Here is a 19,233-nt window from a genome sequence, read left to right as displayed (position 1 = left end):
GTTGTAATTTGTCCCAATTGCCATTAGCCTCAATGTCTCTAACTACTTTCTCCTTCAAAATTTTTTCCAGGATCTTACATACTACAGATGTCAAACTAACAGGCCTATAGTTACCCGGGTCGCTTTTTTCCCTTTCTTAAAAATCGGAACTATATTAGCAATTCTCCAGTCTAATGGTACAACCCTTGAGTTTAGAGATTTATTAAAAAATTTTGCTAATGGACTTGCAAGTTCATGTGCCAGTTCCTTTAATATTCTTGGATGAAGACCATCTGGGCCCCCCGATTTACTCCCATTAAGCTGTTCAAGTTTGGCTTTTACCTTGGATATGGTAATATCTACCTCCTTATCTTTAGTCCCATTTATTTACTTACCATTATACCTAAAGCTCTTCATTAGCCTCATTAAAGACTGAAGCAAAGTATTTGTTCAAATATGGGGCCATTCCTAGATTATCCTTAACCTCCACTCCATCCTTAGTAATTAGCGGTCCTACTACTACTTTTTTTGTTTTTTTCCTATTTATATGGCTATAAAACCTTTTACTATTGGTTTTAATTCCCTTTGCAAGGTCCAACTCTACCTGACTTTTAGCCTTTCTCACTTTATCCCTACATGCTCTAACCTCAATAAGGTAGCTTTCTTTACTGATCCCTCCCATTTTCCACTCCTGAAATGCTTTCTGCGTTTTCTTAATCACCTCTCTGAGATGCTTGCTCATCCAGCTTGGTCTAACACACCTGCCTATAAATTTTTTCCCTTTTCTAGGGATACAGGCTTCTGACAGCTTCTGCAACTTTAACTTAAAATAATTCCAGGCCTCCTCCACTTTAAGATCCATAATTTCTTTAGTCCAATCAACTTCCCTAACGAATTTCCTTAATTTACTAAAGTTAGCCCTTTTGAAATCAAAAACCCTAGTCTCAGATTTATTTTTGTTTATCCTTCCATTTAATTTAAACTGAATTAGCTCATGATCACTCGAGCCAAGGTTGTCTCCTACAACCATTTCATCTATGAGGTCCTCGCTACTCACCAAAACCAAATCTAAAATAGCATCCCCCCTTGTTGGTTCAGCAACTACTTGATGAAGGAATTCATCAGCTATCACATCTAGGAAAATCTGAGCCCTATTACTATTACTAGCACTTGTTCTCCAGTCTATATCTGGAAAGTTGAAATCTCCCATGATTACACAGTTTCCATGAGTATTTACTTCATTAAAAACATTAAAGAGGTCTCTATCCATATCCACCACCTTTACCCTTATTTCTGTCTTTCCTAAACAGCACATACCCTTCAATACCTGTACTCCAGTCATGCCTAGTATTCCACCATGTTTCTGTTATTCCTATAATATCTGGTTTCACTTCCTGGACCAATAGCTCTAGTTACTCCTTTTTGTTACCTAGGCTCCTCGCATTGGTGTACAAACATCTTAATTTTTGCTGGTTGGCCTCATTCACATTCTTTACCCAATTTGGCACAGACATTATACCTCCAATATGACCTATTAGACTAGTATCCACCCCACCCTTCCTCATGTTCATTCTCCTACCCCCAGCTATATCCTTTCTTACTTCGTTTTCCTCCCCCTCAGTATTAAAATCTGGTGTAGAGATTACCTGGGCATCTCCCAACCATCTCCCCCAAATTCCTAGTTTAAAGCTCTCTTAATAAGTTGAGCCAGCCTCCATCCTAGAAGTCTATTTCCCTCCCTACTTAGGTGAAGTCCATCTCTAGAGAACAGTCCTCTGTCCATAAATGCCTCCCAGTGACCATACATCCCAAAGCCCTCCTTATAGCACCACTGCCTAAGCCATCTATTGATCATCATAATCCTGTCACATCTTAGTTGCCCTTCTCTAAGAACAGGCAGAATCCTGAAAAAAATCTCTCCTGAACTTCTAACACCCCCCCAACCTCCACAACCTCATCATCAGAAGCAAGCTCCCCAAAGACTTAGTCATACTAACTGAAAGTGGCACCTAACCCTGACAGAAAAACAGATACAAAATCTGCAGACAGAACTCCACTGCTACCATGATAAATACCTCCATTTACACCTAAGAAACTAATCATGGGCCCTACACATGTCTATTACAACAGATGGAATGCCATATCTAGTGTATAAAATGCCCCAACAACTCATTGGGAGAAACCAGATAATCAATATATTCTTGAATGAACTCACACAGAAAAATGATAAAAGACAAAAATACTGTATCACTCATGGATGAACACTTTTTACAAAGGGATCACTACATATGTGATTTTTTTTCAATACTTGTCCTCAGAGGAAACCTGCACATCACTCTCAAATGGCAAGCCTGGGAACTTAAATTCATAACACTAGATGCTAAACATCATGGATATTGGTTTTGTGGCTCCTTACAACTGTCTAACCTTAGGCTTAATGGCTCACGTCCAACTCCTTTTGCATAAAGATCTAACTCTTATTGCCCATTCCATCTAAAGTAACCCTTTATAACATTTATCACTTATGTTATCACAATCTGTTCCAACTTGTATTTAGCTCTGACACTCTTTTTTCCCTGAACTCAAAGAAAAATGTTGTGTAGCTTGAAAATATTCATCTTCCACCAACAGAAGTTAATCTAATAAAAAATATTACCTTTCTTACCTTGTGTCTCTCATATCCCGGGACCAACATGACTACAACGGCACAAGAAAATCCATCTTTGAGGGGTTTCTCATCGTGTTCCCCGGATGGAGCTTTTTTCTCCTCCATTCCTATGACTGCTGATGATTTTAAAACTTACCAGAAGCTTTTAAAGATAATGGCAAAATGCCTTGAAGTGTCTTTGGAGTTGGTCCAAGTAGAAAATGCACAAACTGTTTGATATTCTGTAACCAGTTGCAGAAAATATGACACTCATCCAATTAATGAATGAATCTTTGAACCCACGCCACAAAGGACTTGTGGGCTACTCTGGCATCTATCACAGTGAGAGCAGAGAGGGATAATCATAAATAAGTCGTCCTCCCGCAAAAAAAGATTTGAGTATTTCTGTTTGCACCTAGCACCAACATCCCTAATAGTTACTGTGATTAATGAAAAGACCAAGCATATAACAAGATCTACTTGAGAAGAAAGAGCCAAACATCAGGTTTATTTCCTCAAAAGATTATTCTTCTACATATATTCAGGTCAGAATTGCAAATTATAAAGCTATGCTGGCCAAATATAATTATATCTAGTGGCTCAGAGCAGCAGATTTCTTGGGCAAACTACCATTGGATATCAAAGAGGAATTTAAATTAACTTGTTTAAATTACCCTGTTTAATGACTTCCTTTCTGGCAAGTTTGGACTCAGCTGACAAAGGACCAAGACTGATGGTTACAGGTGTTACCTTGAAGATAGGGTGACCATTTATCCAGTTTTTAACAGGACAGTTCCATATTTAAGCCCTCCTGAAGATGTCCCAACTTATTTTTTAAAATACAGGCAAACTGTCCCGTATTTTCAGCTCTGGTGCTCCCCGCTGCTGGTCAGTTGGTGTCAGTGCAGCCAGCAGCCTCCTGTTTGTGGCTGGTAGGTGAATGCAGCAGACAGTGGCCAGCAGGTGATGCTCTCAGGCAGGCTTCAGAACCTAATGACTGGAAGATAGCTATCATGATGCCAATATTTAGAGCTGATCCTGGCAATTACAGACCAGTAAGTCTAATGTCAGTACTGGGCAAATTAGTGGAAACTATAGTAAAGAATAAAATTGTCAGACACATAGATTAAAAAAATTTGTTAAGGGAAAGTCAACATGATTTCTGTAAAGGGAAATCATACCTTATTAATCTGCTAGAGTTCTTTGGGGGAGGGAGGGTGTCAACAAACATGTGGAGAAGAAAAATCCAGTGGCTATACTTAGATTTCCAGAAAGCCTTTGACAAGGTCCCTCACCAAAGGCTCTTAAGCAAATTAAGTTATCATGAGTTAAAAGGGAAGGTCCTTTCGTGGATTGATAACTGGTTAAAGGAAACGAAGAGTAGGAATAAATGGTAAGTTTTCTGAATGGAGAGAAGTAACTAGTGAGGTCCCCCAAGGGTCTGTCCTGGGACCAATCCTATTCAACTTATTTATAAATGATCCAGAGAAAGGGGTAAACAGTGAGGCGGCAACATTTGCAGATGTTACCAAACTGCTCAAGATAGTTAAGACCAAAGCAGACTGAGAAGAGCTTCCAAAAGATCTCACCAAACTAAGTGATTGGGCAAAATGGCAAATGAAATTAAATATTGAGAAGTGTAAAATAATGCATATTGGAAAAAATAATCCCAACTATACGTACAAAATGATGGGGACTAATTTAGCTACCACTACTCAAGAGAGAGATCTTGGAGTGACTGTGGACAGTTCTCTGAAAATATCCACTCAGTGTGCAGTGGCAGACAAAAAAGCAAGTAGAATGTTAGGAATCATTTTAAAAGAGATAAAGAATAAGACAGAAAACATTTTAATACCTCTATATAAAACCATGGTACGCCCACATCTTGAATACTGCATACAGATATGGTCGCCTCATCTTAAAAAAGATATATTGGCATTGGAAAAGGTTCAGAAAAGGACAACAAAAATGTTTAGGGGTTTTGAATGGGTCCCATATGAAGAAAGATTAAAAACACGTGGACTTTTCAGCTAAGAAAAGAGGAATCTAAGGGGGGGGGGGGGATATGATACAGGCCTATATAACCATGACTGGTATGGAAAAAAATGAATAAGAAAAAGTTATTTACTTATTCCCACAATATAAGAACTTGGGGTCACCAAATGAAATTAATAGGCATCAGGTTTAAAACAAACAAAAGAAAGTTTTTCTTCACTCAGTGCACAGTCAACCTGTGGAACTCCTTGCCAGAGGATGTGGTAAAGACTAGGACTTTAAACAGGGTTCAAAAAAGAGCTAGATAGATTCATGGAGGTTAGATCCATCAATTATCTATTACACAGGATGGGTAGGAACGGTGTCCTTAGCCTCTGTTTGTCTGGAGGTAGGTGACAGGGGAGGGATCATGTGAGGATTACCTGTTGTGTCACCTCCCTCTGGGGCATCTGGTATGGCCACTGAAGGCAGACAGGATACTAGGCTGGATGGACCAGTTGTCTGACCCCGTATGGCTATTCTTATGAAGAAAGGCAGCCAGTAGGAGAGGCAGACTGTGTGATAGAGGGGTAAGAGTGTGGGGATGAGTGAGGGGTGTGTGTCACCCCTATCAATGTGCATTCTAAAGCAGGGTGTCCCAAGGGTAGGGGGGATTCTGTCACCCCTTTCAGGCTCCAGGACTGAAACCACATTCTCCAGAATCTACTGCAGGACTTGAAATCTTGATTCCCAGTGGTACTTCCCACACTGAATTCTGAGCACAACCAGGCTGAGGCCCTGATCCATGATGCACCCTTGAATTCCCAGTACCACCCAGGCTGAAGCCCCGATCCTCAGCAAGCCCTTCCCCACTGGGAAGTGGCCCCGATTGTTGGCATCCCCCTTCCCTCCAGCTGAATCCCTGATCCCACAAATGCCTCCCCCCCAAGGGCTGAAACCACAAGCCCAGGCAACATCTGCAGGGCTCAAATCAGGCACTGAAAGCCTGAAGTCCCGATCCCCACCACCTCAAAACTGAAGCCAGGTGAGACAGGGCTGAATTCTGGATCCGTGGTTCTCCCCAAACAGCAGAAATGCCTACATCCATGGGCAGAGCTGGTGGGCACTGGGGAAGTTGCCCCCACATACTTCAGTGGAAGCGCAGGGCAGTTTTGAGGTGGAAAGCCAGAGCCGGGCAGGGTGGGGCAGCTGTTCCTTGGCTGGGGCCCTTTCACAGGCAGTAGTGCTGTTCACTCTTCTCTACCACTGCTCTTGTGTAAGAGGCTGAAACTGCTCATCAGCAAGTAAGAGAAGCCGGGGTGGAGAACCCAGCTCCATGGCTGGCAGAGCCCTCAGGAAACAGGGGGACCACATAGTCCTCTTGGCACACTGCTTCTAGATTAGGGATATTAAATATCAGTTAATTGAACAGTCGAGTAATCTCATGAATTTTTATTAATTAGTCAACTATTCTATAGTCCCTAGAGGCGGGACTGACAGCCACAGGGCAGGGTGCCAGGCAGGAACTGGTTCACCAGGGGAGCCAGTTTAAAAACCAGTTTCCTTTGTAGGCCGTCTGCCTGTCACCCTGTGCTGCTGCCTCTGATAAAGAGGCAGCAGCCCCTGTCTAAGGGGGGGGAGACCCAACGTGAGCTGGAACTGAGCTGAGGTGCCTGCCCACCTGGATCCTAATACACTTTAAATGCAGAGCCACAGCAAGGGTAGGTTCTGGACCCAGTGCGAGCCAGAACAGAGCCGGGATGCTGGCCAGCCTACTAAAAAATTTACTGGCAAGGGTGGGGGGAGGGAAACGTGTGTAGTCTATAGCATTAACCTATAAGCTTTTGCTTATCAGTTAATCAACTACACTATTAAATCCCTACTGTAGTTGCTCCTTCTGCGAATCCTATAGTAGTCACGTCTTTTCACACAGTCCCTAGTTCCCCCTGGCCACACATAGCCCCTAGCACCGCCGCCCTGCCCCCGAGCTACTCCTTGGCTATACACAGTCCCTAGCTGCTCCCTCTGATAAAGGGGAAGACTTAATGGAGACAAAACCAATAATGAGCATTAGGATTTCAAGGGAAAATAGGAATGGTAAGGATTTGCAGCCAGAGGAAGCTAGAGATAGAACAGAGAATTTCACTGTCACTAGGAAAAGGCAGGTCTATGTGATTGGGGACTGCTTATTGAGAAGAATAGATAGGCCTGTAACCAGAGCTGATCCAGAGAATAGAAGGGTGTGCTGTCTGCCAGGTGCTAAGATACGAGACGTGGAACTGAGGTTGAAGGGAATTATTAAGGGAGCAGGAAGGAATCCATTGATCATCCTTCATGTAGGAACAAATGATACGGCTAGATTCTCGCTGGAACGAATTAAGGGAGACTATACTAGGCTGGGGAGGATGCTCAAGGAAATTGAGGCTCAGGTGATCTTTAGTGGGATTCTTCTGCCTGTTCCTAGAGAAGGGCAACTAAGATGTGACAGGATTATGATGATCAATAGATGGCTTAGGCAGTGGTGCTATAAGGAGGGCTTTGGGATGTATGGTCACTGGGAGGCATTTATGGACAGAGGACTGTTCTCTAGAGATGGACTTCACCTAAGTAGGGAGGGAAATAGACTTCTAGGATGGAGGCTGGCTCAACTTATTAAGAGAGCTTTAAACTAGGAATTTGGGGGAGATGGTTGGGAGATGCCAAGGTAATCTCTACGCCAGATTTTAACACTGAGAGGGAGGAAAACGAAGTAAGAAAGGATATAGCTGGGGGTAGGAGAAGGAACATGAGGAAGGGTGGGGTGGATACTAGTCTAATAGGTCATATTGAAGGTATAACATCTGTGCCAAATTGGGTAAAGAATGTGAATGAGGCCAAACAGCAAAAATTAAGATGTTTGTACACCAATGCGAGGAGCCTAAGTAACAAAAAGGAGGAACTAGAGCTATTGGTCCAGGAAGTGAAACCAGATATTATAGGAATAACAGAAACATGGTGGAATACTAGGCATGACTGGAGTATAGGTATTGAAGGGTATGTGCTGTTTAGGAAAGACAGAAATAAGGGTAAAGGTGGTGGAGTCGCATTGTATATCAAAGATGAGGTAGATTGTAAAGAAATAAAAAGTGATGGAATGGAGAAGACAGAGTCCGTTTGGGCAAAAATCACATTGGGGAAGAAAACTATCAGATCCTCCCCTGGGATAGTGCTTGGGGTGTGTTATAGACCACCAGGATCCAATTTGGATATGGATAGAGACCTCTTTAATGTTTTTAATGAAGTAAATACTCATGGAAACTGTGTAATCATGGGAGATTTCAACTTTCCAGATATAGACCGGAGAACAAGTGCTAGTAATAGTAATAGGGCTCAGATTTTCCTAGATGTGATAGCTGATGAATTCCTTCATCAAGTAGTTGCTGAACCAACAAGGGGGGATGCTATTTTAGATTTGGTTTTGGTGAGTAGCGAGGACCTCATAGATGAAATGGTTGTAGGAGACAACCTTGGCTCGAGTGATCATGAGCTAATTCAGTTTAAATTAAATGGAAGGATAAACAAAAATAAATCTGAGACTAGGGTTTTTGATTTCAAAAGGGCTAACTTTAGTAAATTAAGGAAATTCGTTAGGGAAGTTGATTGGACTAAAGAAATTATGGATCTTAAAGTGGAGGAGGCCTGGAATTATTTTAAGTTAAAGTTGCAGAAAAGGGAAAAAATTTATAGGCAGGTGTGTTAGACCAAGCTGGATGAGCAAGCATCTCAGAGAGGTGATTAAGAAAAAGCAGAAAGCATATCAGGAGTGGAAAATGGGAGGGATCAGTAAAGAAAGCTACCTTATTGAGGTTAGAGCATGTAGGGATAAAGTGAGAAAGGCTAAAAGTCAGGTAGAGTTGGACCTTGCAAAGGGAATTAAAACCAATAGTAAAAGGTTTTATAGACATACAAATAGGAAAAAAACAAAAAAAGAAGAAGTAGGACCACTAATTACTAAGGATGGAGTGGAGGTTAAGGATAATCTAGGAATGGCCCAATATTTGAACAAATACTTTGCTTCAGTCTTTAATGAGGCTAATGAAGACCTTAGGGATAATGGTAAGTTAACAAATGGGACTGAGGATAAGGAGGTAGATATTACCATATACGAGGTGCAAGCCAAACTTGAACAGCTTAATGGGAGTAAATCGGGGGGCCCAGATGGTCTTCATCCAAGAATATTAAAGGAACTGGCACATGAACTTGCAAGTCCATTAGCAAAATTTTTTAATAAATCTCTAAACTCAGGGGTTGTACCATTTGACTGGAGAATTGCTAATATAGTTCCGATTTTTAAGAAAGGGAAAAAAGCGACCCGGGTAACTATAGGCCTGTTAGTTTGACATCTGTAGTATGTAAGATCCTGGAAAAATTTTTGAAGGAGAAAGTAGTTAGAGACATTGAGGCTAATGGCAATTGGGACAAATTACAACATGGTTTTACAAAAGGTAGGTCGTGCCAAACCAACCTGATCTCCTTTTTTGAGAAAGTAACAGATTTTTTTAGATAAAGGAAATGCAGTGGATCTAATCTACCTCGACTTTAGTAAGGCATTTGATACAGTACCACATGGAGAATTATTGGTTAAATTGGAAAAGATAGGGATTAATATGAAAGTTGAGAGGTGGATAAGCAACTGGTTAAAGGGGAGACTACAGCGGGTCATACTGAAAGGTGAACTGTCAGGTTGGAGGAAGGTTACTAGCTCTGGGGCTGGTGGCTAGTAGGGCTGATAGCTATTACCATTTAGGGCAGAGGTGGGTAAATACCAGACTGTGGGCCAGATCCAGTCTGCCAGAGTTAGCCTCTGGCAGGCCTCCACAGGTATGGAGGATTGCAGCTCCCGTTGCCCGTAGATCGCCATTCCCAGCCAATGGGAGCTGCAAGTACCTGTACCTGCAAGTAAAAATATCGGCAGCAGCTCACTGGGGGCTTACTCTGGAAAACTGCCACCATTTTATTCCCCACCCCAGGTTTAGGAGGAGCTCTGATTGATTGCTGTTAAACTCACTGAAATAAGAACAATTTTACCAGGTCTCCCATATTTGGCATACGGAAATATGGATCCCATAAGGAGGTTCCTAAAACAGTACAAGACTTACCATTTGATGGGAAAAAGCTAGTACATTTAAAAACTGATGTCACATTGCACTCCTTAAACAACTCTTGAACCACATTTAGATCTTTGGAAATATGTGGCCCCAGTTTTAGAGAGAAGCATCATAAATGTTAACTTTCTCCTAGATAGAGGTCTCAACAACCACCTCTTCTTATTTTTACACCTATTATTTTTACCACCAGATCAGATGAGAAAGATGTCTAAGTTTCAAAAGAAAGAGCCATTTCTATTATCTTCTAGCCAACCATTTCAATCCCAGAAACAACAGTTTAATGTTTCAACTGAGGATGCAGCTCTAGACTTCATGGATCTACACTTTTCCTACTTTCCTTTTGGTTCCTATTTCCTTCTTCAAGGAGGCTTGGCCTGCGCTTATCTTAGACCACTGGATCTTGCAGGTGATCTAAAAGGGGTATATCCTGCAATACACAAAATTACCCCCCACCCCTCATTTTACTCTCATGTGTGTTCCTTGCAGAAAGAAAGAGAATCTCCATTACAGCTTGGCACTTGACCTCAAGGGAAAATAAATTTATTTTCCTTATTCAGTAGAAGAAAGAGAGTTGGCAGCCTGTGCCACATCTCAGGCTTTTCAATGTTTATTTTGTCCATGCCAAATTTCACATAGCGGCTCTTGCATCTATCATACCATCTTTAGGACTATTTAAGTAACATCAGTATGCAGGACGCATACTCTCCAGTTGATACACCCATTCCACAGGAAGTTTATTTGCTTCACAATTTCAAACATCATGATTAGTTAAGAGCAGCGTTCCCTGTTAGCCCACTCAGGGGAAATTCAAATGCCACTCAGCTAATTAGCAGAGCTCCCTCAGATAGGTTTTGTGTTTCTGTTGGTGGAGCACATTCACACATGCCTTAGCGAACATAAAAAAATTATTCCATATATGGATGGAAAAAAATCCACACATGGGTAGAAAAGATTAGAGGGAACATTGGCTGCAAGTTTTTTGGTTGGCCTTTCAACTACACCTCAAGGCTACATCTACACTACAAGGTTTTTCTGTGGCGTGTCCACACCTCAAATGAGCTCTTGTGCAATTAAATGGGAAGTTAAAACAGCAGAACAGAGGGCTTTTTCTGCTGTAGGTAAACCTCCTTTTTTGAGGCTTAACTGCTTTTAGCGCTAAAGCTATGGTGCAAGAAGGCATGTGTGGACGCTCCAGAGACCTTTTGCGCAAGAAACCCCTATGGAAAAAAGCACAGGTGCTCTGATGGACATTCTGTGAATAGCCATCAGAGCTTTCTCGCATAAGAGCGTCCACGCAGCATGGACTCTCTCTTACATCGCTTTTGCAATGAGCTTTGAGTATGGACATGCTCTTGTGCAAGAAGTTTTTGTGCAAAAACTCTTGTGCAAGATGCATGTAGTGTAGCTGTAGCTCAAGTGTTCTCAAAATTCAAGTCAGTGATAGAAGATTATATTTGTTAAAATGTATTACTGTTATATTATTTTTAAGTGGTATAGAGCAGAGTTTCTCTACCTTTTTTTTTTTATAAAGTAACCCTTTTTAAAAAGTAATAAATTATAAGTACCCCCAGAACCTTCAGTTTTCAGACACAATTTTTTTCTACCATTGCAACACATTTGTTAAAACAACTTAATCATAGCTGCATGGGCAATTCAATTTTTGGGTGTAAAAAGTACAAAAAAAATAAAGCACTGTAAAACTTACAACAAAAATTCAGTTTTCTCCAAATTTCAGTTGTGTTGACGTACTCCCCAGACTTCTCTCGAGTACCCCTAAGGGTACTCGTACCACTGGTTGAGAAAAAGAAGTTACTCACCCTGTGCAGTAACGATTGTTCTTTGAGATGCGTGTCCCGTGGGTGCTCCACTGTAGGTGTCGGCTTGTCCCGGCGCCGCAGATCGGAGATCTTTTCTAGCCGTAGTCTGCCGGACCACGCATGCGCAAAGTACGGCTCGTGGCTTTTCGCGCCGTTTGAGCGCCGCTGGTCCGGCTCCCGCCAGTTCCTCCTGCCTCTTGCTCTGAAAGACAAAATAATAGACTCCGAAGAGGGGAGGAGGGCGGGTCGTGGAGCACCCACGGGACATGCATCTCGAAGAACAATCGTTACTGCACAGGGTGAGTAACTTCTTTTTCTTCTTTGAGCAGTGTCCTGTAGGTGAATGTACAGCAGTAGCTCGCGAATGGAGGAGGGTTCGGAGCTAGCGTGCCGTAGCTGAGGATAACACCGCTGTCGCCACCGTGGAATCAGGTATTAACAGATTCGGGATGGCGTAATGCGTGGCGAAGGTTAGGTCGGAAGACCACGTAGCAGCTCTGCAGATATCTATCAAGGGGACTCCCTTGAGGAATGCAGTGGATGTAGCGACCGCCCGAGTCGAGTGGGCCCTCAGGGTTGAGGGCAGTGGTTTCTTATGTAGTTCATAACAGGACCTTATGCACTGTACGATAGTAGAGGAGATGCATTGAGCGGACAATGGGCGACCTTTAGAACGGTCCGTCATTGATATTAATAACGAGTCCGTCACTCGAAAGGGTCTGGTCCTCTCGATATAAAAGGTGAGGGCCCGTCTGACGTCTAAAGTGTGCAAGCGTGCGTGTTCTGGTGACGCATGTGGTTTGGGATGGAATATAGGGAGGATTATAGGCTCGTTGATGTGAAATCGAGAGATCACTTTGGGGCGAAAACGTGGTTGCGTTCGGAGTATTACTGCTTGGTGCGTAAAAATTGTATAAGGAGGGGAAGCTGATAGTGCAGCTAGCTCACTCACTCTCCTCGCGGAAGTAATAGCCAATAAGAAAATAACCTTCATGGACAGGTCATATAAAGTGCAGGTCGCTAGCGGTTCGAAGGTCTGGCTGTTAGGGAATTGAGAACTATTTCAAGGTCCCAAGGATCCGCCGGTTGAGTATAGTGCGGGTACAGGTTGGACATTCCCTTCAAGAACCTTTTAGTTGTTGGATGGGAAAATACTGAACATCCGTTGACCGGCTGGTGAAAGGCTGCAATTGCAGCGACATGAACTCTGATGGAAGCGCAGGTGAGGCCTGAATTCTTGAGGTGTACCAGGTAGTCTAGGATACACCGCAGAGATGAGGAGACCGGGTTCAGATCCTTCTGGGAACACCACGATGAGAAGCGTGACCATTTGGAAAGGTAAGCAGTCCACGTAGATAATTTTCTACTGTTTAGTAAAATGTGTTTGACAGATTGTGAGCATAACACTTCTGACTGTTGGAACCAACTAGGTACCAAGCCGTGAGCACGAGATGGTTCACCTGCGGATGGAGAAGGGAGCGATGATTCTGGGATAGGAGATCGTGTCGAGCTGGCAGAGGAAACGGAGGATGCATCGACATGCGATGTAGGTATGGATACCATGTTTGCCTGGGCCAGACTGGGGCTATTAGGATTACTGTGGCCCTTTCTCGAATAATTTTCTCCACTACCCTGGAATTAGGGGTGTGGGTGGGAATGCATAAAGTAGGTGACGTCCCCCGTTGTATAGGAAAGCGTCGCCTTTCGAATTTCGTCCAATCCCCGCTCTCGAGCAATACCGAGGACATTTCGCATTGTGAGAAGTGGCAAAGAGGTCCACTAGCGGGAAACCCCATAGTTGAAATATTATCGAAAGCACTGCAGGATGTAGCTCCCACTCGTGATTGAGAGAAAAGTGCCTGCTGAGGGCGTCTGCCGTTACATTGTGCTGGCCCGGGAGGTATTCTGCGATTAGAAAGACGTTGTGTCTATTGCACATGTTCCATAGACGTACCGCTTCCGCGCACAAGGAATGGGACCTGGCGCCTCCTTGCTTGTTTATGTAATAAACGGTCGTCATATTGTCTGTAAGGACTCGTATGACCTGGTCGTGGATGATGGGAAGGAAGTGCTGACATGCTTTGTACACTGCCCTGAGCTCCAGGAAGTTGATGTGCATCAGCGACTCGTCTGGTGACCATAGGCCTTGTACCTGTTCGGGGCCGAGATGCGCACCCCATCCGATGACAACCCCATCTGTTGTCAATTGCTGTTGACGGTTGGGGGCGATGAAAGGGTATGCCCAACAGCAGATTGTCTGGGATTGTCCACCAAGCAAGTGATTTCTTGACTTGGGTGGGAACTCTTATGGTCCTGTGGGCATCACGTACATTGGGGGGGCAGATTCGAGCCATCCAATGTTGAATGCATCGCAAATGTAACCTTGCGTGTTTCACCACATATGTTGTGGAGGCCATGTGTCCCATAAGCTGTAGGCACCGTAGTATGGGAACCTTTGGGCTGACGAGTAAGATCTGGATCAAGTCCTGCATCGTGTGGAATCTTTCCATCGGTAATGATGCGCGTTTGGTCGTAGAGTCTAGACGAGCGCCTATGAACTGTATTGTTTGTTGTGGTTCCAATGATGACTTTGGAACATTGAGAATGAGACCCAGTTCGTGGAAGAGCATGCGTGTTGTCTGAGTGGCACTGAGTGATTCCTGCAACGACTGGGCTCTTAATAGGCAATCGTCGAGGTATGGAAAGATCATTATGTGTAGGTGACGTAGGTATGCGGTCACCACAGCCAGGGTCTTGGAGAAAACCCGTGGAGCTGACGAGAGACCGAACGGCAGAACCTTGTATTGGAAATGGTCTGTACCGATTTGGAAGCGTAGGAATCGTCTGTGCGCCGGATGGATCGCAATGTGGAAGTATGCGTCCTGAAGATCGAGGGATGTGAACCAATCCCCATTCTGAAGTGCTGGGATGATTGTAGTTAGGGTAACCATTCGAAAGCGTTGATTTCGCAAGAAACGGTTGAGGTTGTGAAGATCTAGTATCGGTCTCCATCCCCCTGATTTCTTTTCCATTACGAAGTACCGGGAGTAAAAACCCCTGCCCTTGAATTCGTCCGGAACAGGCTCTATTGCTCCGACGGTGAGTAGACGGGCAACTTCTTGCCTGAGCAAGATCTCGTGAGATGGGTCCCTGAAAAGGGACGGGGCAGGGGGGGATGGATGAGGTAGTGACGTGAATGGAATGGTGTAACCGAGACGAATTGTTTGAAGGACCCATTTGTCGGTGGTGATGTAGGCCCATGGATGAAGGTACGGCCTCAGGCGGTGATGAAATATCGCCTTCGTAGCACTCAGAGTGGTATTGACAGGAATGGTTCTCAACCCCTCGAGGGACTCGTCAAACTTGCTGCCTGGGTACTCTGTTGGGAAGTTGCTTTGGGCGGCGGGCGTCTGTGCTGTTGCCGCTGCCTACCCCTTTGTTGGTCCTGAGGCCTATACTGAGGGGATTGCCGAAGGGGGGGCCTCTGCCTCTGGTAGGGCATATATCGCTTTCTACTGTATGGAGGAGTGTACATGCCAAGTGTTTTAAGAGTGGTTCTGGAATCCTTCCCCGAGTGGAGAAGTTGGTCAGTCTTCTCGGAGAAGAGGTTCTGCCTGTCGAAGGGTAAGTCCTCAACCTTCGGGAACAGGTCTTTAGGAGCAGAGGACTGTTGTAGACAGGATGCTCTGCGCATAACGACTGATGTAGCTGTCGTGCGCGCTGCCGCATCAGCTGTATCCAGAGCAATATGTAAGGCTGTTCCGGAGGCTGCGTAGCCCTCTTTTATAACAGCCTTCAGAATGTCTCGTTTTGTCTCTGGAATATGTTGAAGCAATGGCACAAGCTTGGCATAGTTGTCGAAGTTGTAATTCGCCAGCAGTGCGGAATAATTGGCCATTCGTAACGTGAGTGTTGCCGAGGAATAAACTTTACATCCGAACAAATCGAGACGCTTACTATCCCTGTCTGCGGCAGTAGGCTTGTGCTGTGGCATCTTTGCCTTTTGCTGAACTGCATCCACAACCAGGGAGTTAGGTTGTGGGTGCGTGAAAAGGAATTCCATCCCTTTGGTGGGGACAAAATACTTTTTATCCGCCTTCTTATTTGTTGGCGGGGCGGATGCAGGGGACTGCCAAATGTCGTCCCAATTTCGAGAATGGCCGCATCCAGTGGCAACGAGATCTTTGGTTGGTGAGTGTGCTTGATATTGCGAAGGAGATGGTGTTGTTTTTGCTCCACGTCGCCCAACTGTACGTTTTAACTCTCCGCTACCCTTTTGAATAACTCCTGAAACTGGCGCAGATCGTCAGATGGTGAGGTGTCTCCCTGAAAAACTGCATCGTCGGGGGACGATGAGGAATGGTGTGTGGGTGACTGATCAGGTTCGGGGTCCCGAACGGGAAGAGGTTGTCCGATATGAGAGGGAGACCCGGAGGGAGTTGGTGGTCTTGAGGGGGCAGAAGAAGAATGGTGTTTCTGCCCGAGGTGGGTTTGCGGAGACCGGCGTTGATGATAGGATGACCTATGATGATAATAGGGGGACGTGGAACGACGGGATCTCATCGAGTATTCTGAATGGGTTGAAAGCTGTGGTGATCTTGGTGATCGCGACCTCTCTCTATAATATGTGCTGCGACTGGGTGAGTGAGGATCATGGTGGTAAGAATGACCGGAACGTGGTGAGATTTGGCTGGTACGAGAGTACTCGGAGTGCGGTGGAGATGGGGAGCGTACTTCGGGAGAGAACTCAGGGCTCGGTGATGAGGAAGACAATCTCCTGGGTGTATGGACTGGTGGTGCTAGCAAATGTTCCGGTAGAGAGGAAGCCGGGGTGGAAATGACCGAGTGCAGGATTATTTCCACTGGCATTGGAGGAATCCGTGCCGAGGTGGTTCCCGTTGCCGTTGTTGATTGTCTCGGTACCGGTGATTGCCTGCGCTCCGTAGATCGACTCAAAGAAGAAGGTGAACGTCCTTCTGATGGATGCCTGTGGTGAGACGATCCTTTCGGTGCTGGAGGACGACTCGGTGCCAGCACGGTCGAAGACGGGGAGCACACCGGTGCCGATGACCATTGAGGCTCTTGTTGTTTGGTGGGAGGCGGAGGTCGATTTGGTGCCGACAGAGTAGGATGGGAAGGATGCTCGGGAGTTCCTGAGCGCCGTCTTGTTAGAGGTCTAGCCTGAGGTGGTGCCGAAGTGGGGTCGTGCACTGGAGGATGACTAGTCTCCGCCGGTCGTTTGGGCGCGCCCTTCGGTGCTGGTGAGTGTCCCGGTGCAGGTGAGCGCCTCAGTGCCAGAGAGCGTCTCAATGGTGGAGAGACTCTCGGTGCCGGTGAGCGTCTCGGTGCTGGAGAGCGACTACGCGCCTGAGAGCGTCTCGTTGTCGGGGAGCGTCTCGGTGCCGGGGAGTGTCTCGGTGCCAGGGAGCGGCTGCGTGCCGGGGAGCGGCTGCGTGCCGGGGAGCGGCTACAGATCGGTGCCGGGGAGCGGCTCAGTGCCCGAGAGCGGGTTGGTGTCGGGGGGCGCTCCGTGCCGGGAGCGGTTCTCAAAGCCGTAGAAGTCCCTGTGAACGGTTTAGAGACCGAGGGGACGGCTGAGATGGTTGAACCCAATATAGAAGGGCTCGGGGCCGACTTACTCCGGCTGTCTTTAGGCGGCCTCGCAACACTTGCAGGCGGTGCCGTTGACGTCCCTGGCTTATCGTCTGCACCCGATCTTGAGGGTGGAAGGGATCGCGTCGGTGATGGTTTTCTCTTAGCTTTCTTAGTTTGCGCCGCGTGACCCTTGGATTGTTTGACTTCAGGCTGTAAGGCTTTGTCAAACAAGAGGACCTTTAGACGCATGTCCCTGTCCCGCCTGGCTCTGGCTGTCAGTTTGGAACAGTGGGGACATTTCTGAGGTATGTGGCCTTCCCCGAGGCACCTGATGCATAGGGAGTGGCCATCAGAGGCAGGCATTGCCTCGTGGCATTCACCACACTTCTTAAAGCCCAGCATTTAGAAAGAACAACTAACTATTGAAGAAAAAAAATTTTTTTACGACTAACGACTAGATAACTAACTGTAAAAGCTGCAACTTTAAACTACATACAATAACCATATACAATGACTATATTTCGTCTCTCTATATCTCTAGTGAAACAGTTCGTAAGACAGAGACGTTGTTCTGTCCGCGGCCGAGGACGGTCAGGAGGAACTGGCGGGAGCCGGACCAGCGGCACTCAAACAGCGCGAAAAGCCACGAGCCGTACTTCGCGCATGCGTGGTCCTGCAGACTACGGCTAGAAAAGATCTCCGATCTGCGGCGCCGGGACAAGCCGACACCTACAGTGGAGCACCCACGGGACACTTCTAGAAGAAGAAACACTGGTATAGAGGAAACACTGTACTATCACACACAATAGTAAAATTAAATCAAAAGTTTACAGTAACAACAAACTAATTATACTTAGGAGGAACATTATGGTGTTTCAACTCTCTGCCAGGGAGTGGTTAGAAGGAACTGAATGGTAAGCAATGTCACTTTCCCTTTATGCCCTTTGGAGAGAAGTGTGAGAGTATGAAGGTGTATGTTCCATCCCGAGTGGATGCTGCTGATAAAACTTCTCAATTCTCATTGTCAGTGGGATCCACATGCATACAGATTCAAAGAACAATATATCTTTGAAGTAAATTACATCTGTAAACAGGAAGATCAGAAACGTGTGCTACTATCTTTAAAACATATTCAACCACTGTTAATCAATTTTGAGATTCCAGCTGCTCTCATCCCTTTACTGATACCCCACCTATGACTGACATGTGCATAGCACAGGAATAAAAGTTCAACTGTATTGAACAATTTTTTTTAATTTGTTCAATTAAACGTAAACGTTTAGGTTACATGGAGAATACTTCTTTTAACACAGAAGAATAGCAATATTAATTAAGGATTTGTATAATTAATAAGCATTTATATTCCTAACAGGCTTAATATGGCACCGACTGACTTCAAAAGACTTTGGATCAGTTCATTCTGTAAACTTGCTGAAGGATTTATGCAAATTTTACCAGATTATATTCAAAGTAAATATGAGCGGACTCAATTTTAGTGTTTCCAAAAAAACCTTTTGTTGTAGATCTATTTTTTAAAATAAATTCTGAGATATTTATAACAATCCATATACCATACTTGTAACATTAAAATCAGACACTGTCTACCTGTAGTTTTATGGGTAAAATAATAAGTAAACATACTTACATGTTTTGTTATAAACAAATACAAGTATATAGTATAGTTGGCGATTACTTACAGGGAATATTTCGGTAGCCATTTTCTAGTGCATGAAAGTAATTCAAGAATTCTTGTGTTGGAATTTTGAAAAGTTCAAACAAGCCAGTGTCTTGAAACAAGGCGTATGTCACCTAAATACATTAAAATTAGTTTCAGTTGGAAAGTGTAAAAGTGTAATCATTTTAGCTTCATTCAACTTTAAGAATATTCTGCTATATTTTTATTTAGTTATACTGTTAATTATTAAATGTAGTAATTTGCTACTAATACAGTTTGCTGTTCTCTCCATCAAAGCAGACACCTTTCTTATCAATCTCTTGAAACCAAAAGAGAAAAAAAAGGCATATCTCTTTACTGAAATGACCCTAATGTAGTTTTTTACTTTCTTTTCCTATC

At 44.5% G+C, this 19,233-nt stretch overlaps 1 protein-coding gene and 1 long non-coding RNA gene across 11 annotated transcripts in view; one reads left to right on the top strand and one right to left on the bottom strand.

Moving 5' to 3' along the window:
• The window catches only part of LOC106732235 (uncharacterized), a 37,374-nt gene extending 18,799 nt beyond the window's left edge, over nt 1–18,575 (top strand). For all 4 annotated transcript variants that reach the window (XR_012903645.1, XR_012903643.1, XR_012903644.1 and 1 more), the window contains 2 exons: nt 11,894–13,114; nt 17,701–18,575. This is a non-coding gene — a long non-coding RNA (uncharacterized LOC106732235). The remainder of the gene's footprint in view (nt 1–11,893; nt 13,115–17,700) is intronic.
• Nucleotides 1–19,233, bottom strand: part of PDE3B (phosphodiesterase 3B) — a 281,272-nt gene that overhangs the window by 48,696 nt on the left and 213,343 nt on the right. For all 7 annotated transcript variants that reach the window (XM_075928018.1, XM_075928022.1, XM_075928021.1 and 4 more), the window contains one exon: nt 18,857–18,968. In XM_075928018.1, coding sequence (XP_075784133.1) covers nt 18,857–18,968 — 112 coding nt within the window. The remainder of the gene's footprint in view (nt 1–18,856; nt 18,969–19,233) is intronic.

This window comes from Pelodiscus sinensis, chromosome 4 (assembly GCF_049634645.1).
Source record: "Pelodiscus sinensis isolate JC-2024 chromosome 4, ASM4963464v1, whole genome shotgun sequence".
Classification (NCBI taxonomy): Eukaryota; Metazoa; Chordata; order Testudines; family Trionychidae; genus Pelodiscus; species Pelodiscus sinensis.
This window is presented reverse-complemented; position numbering and strand designations above follow the sequence as displayed.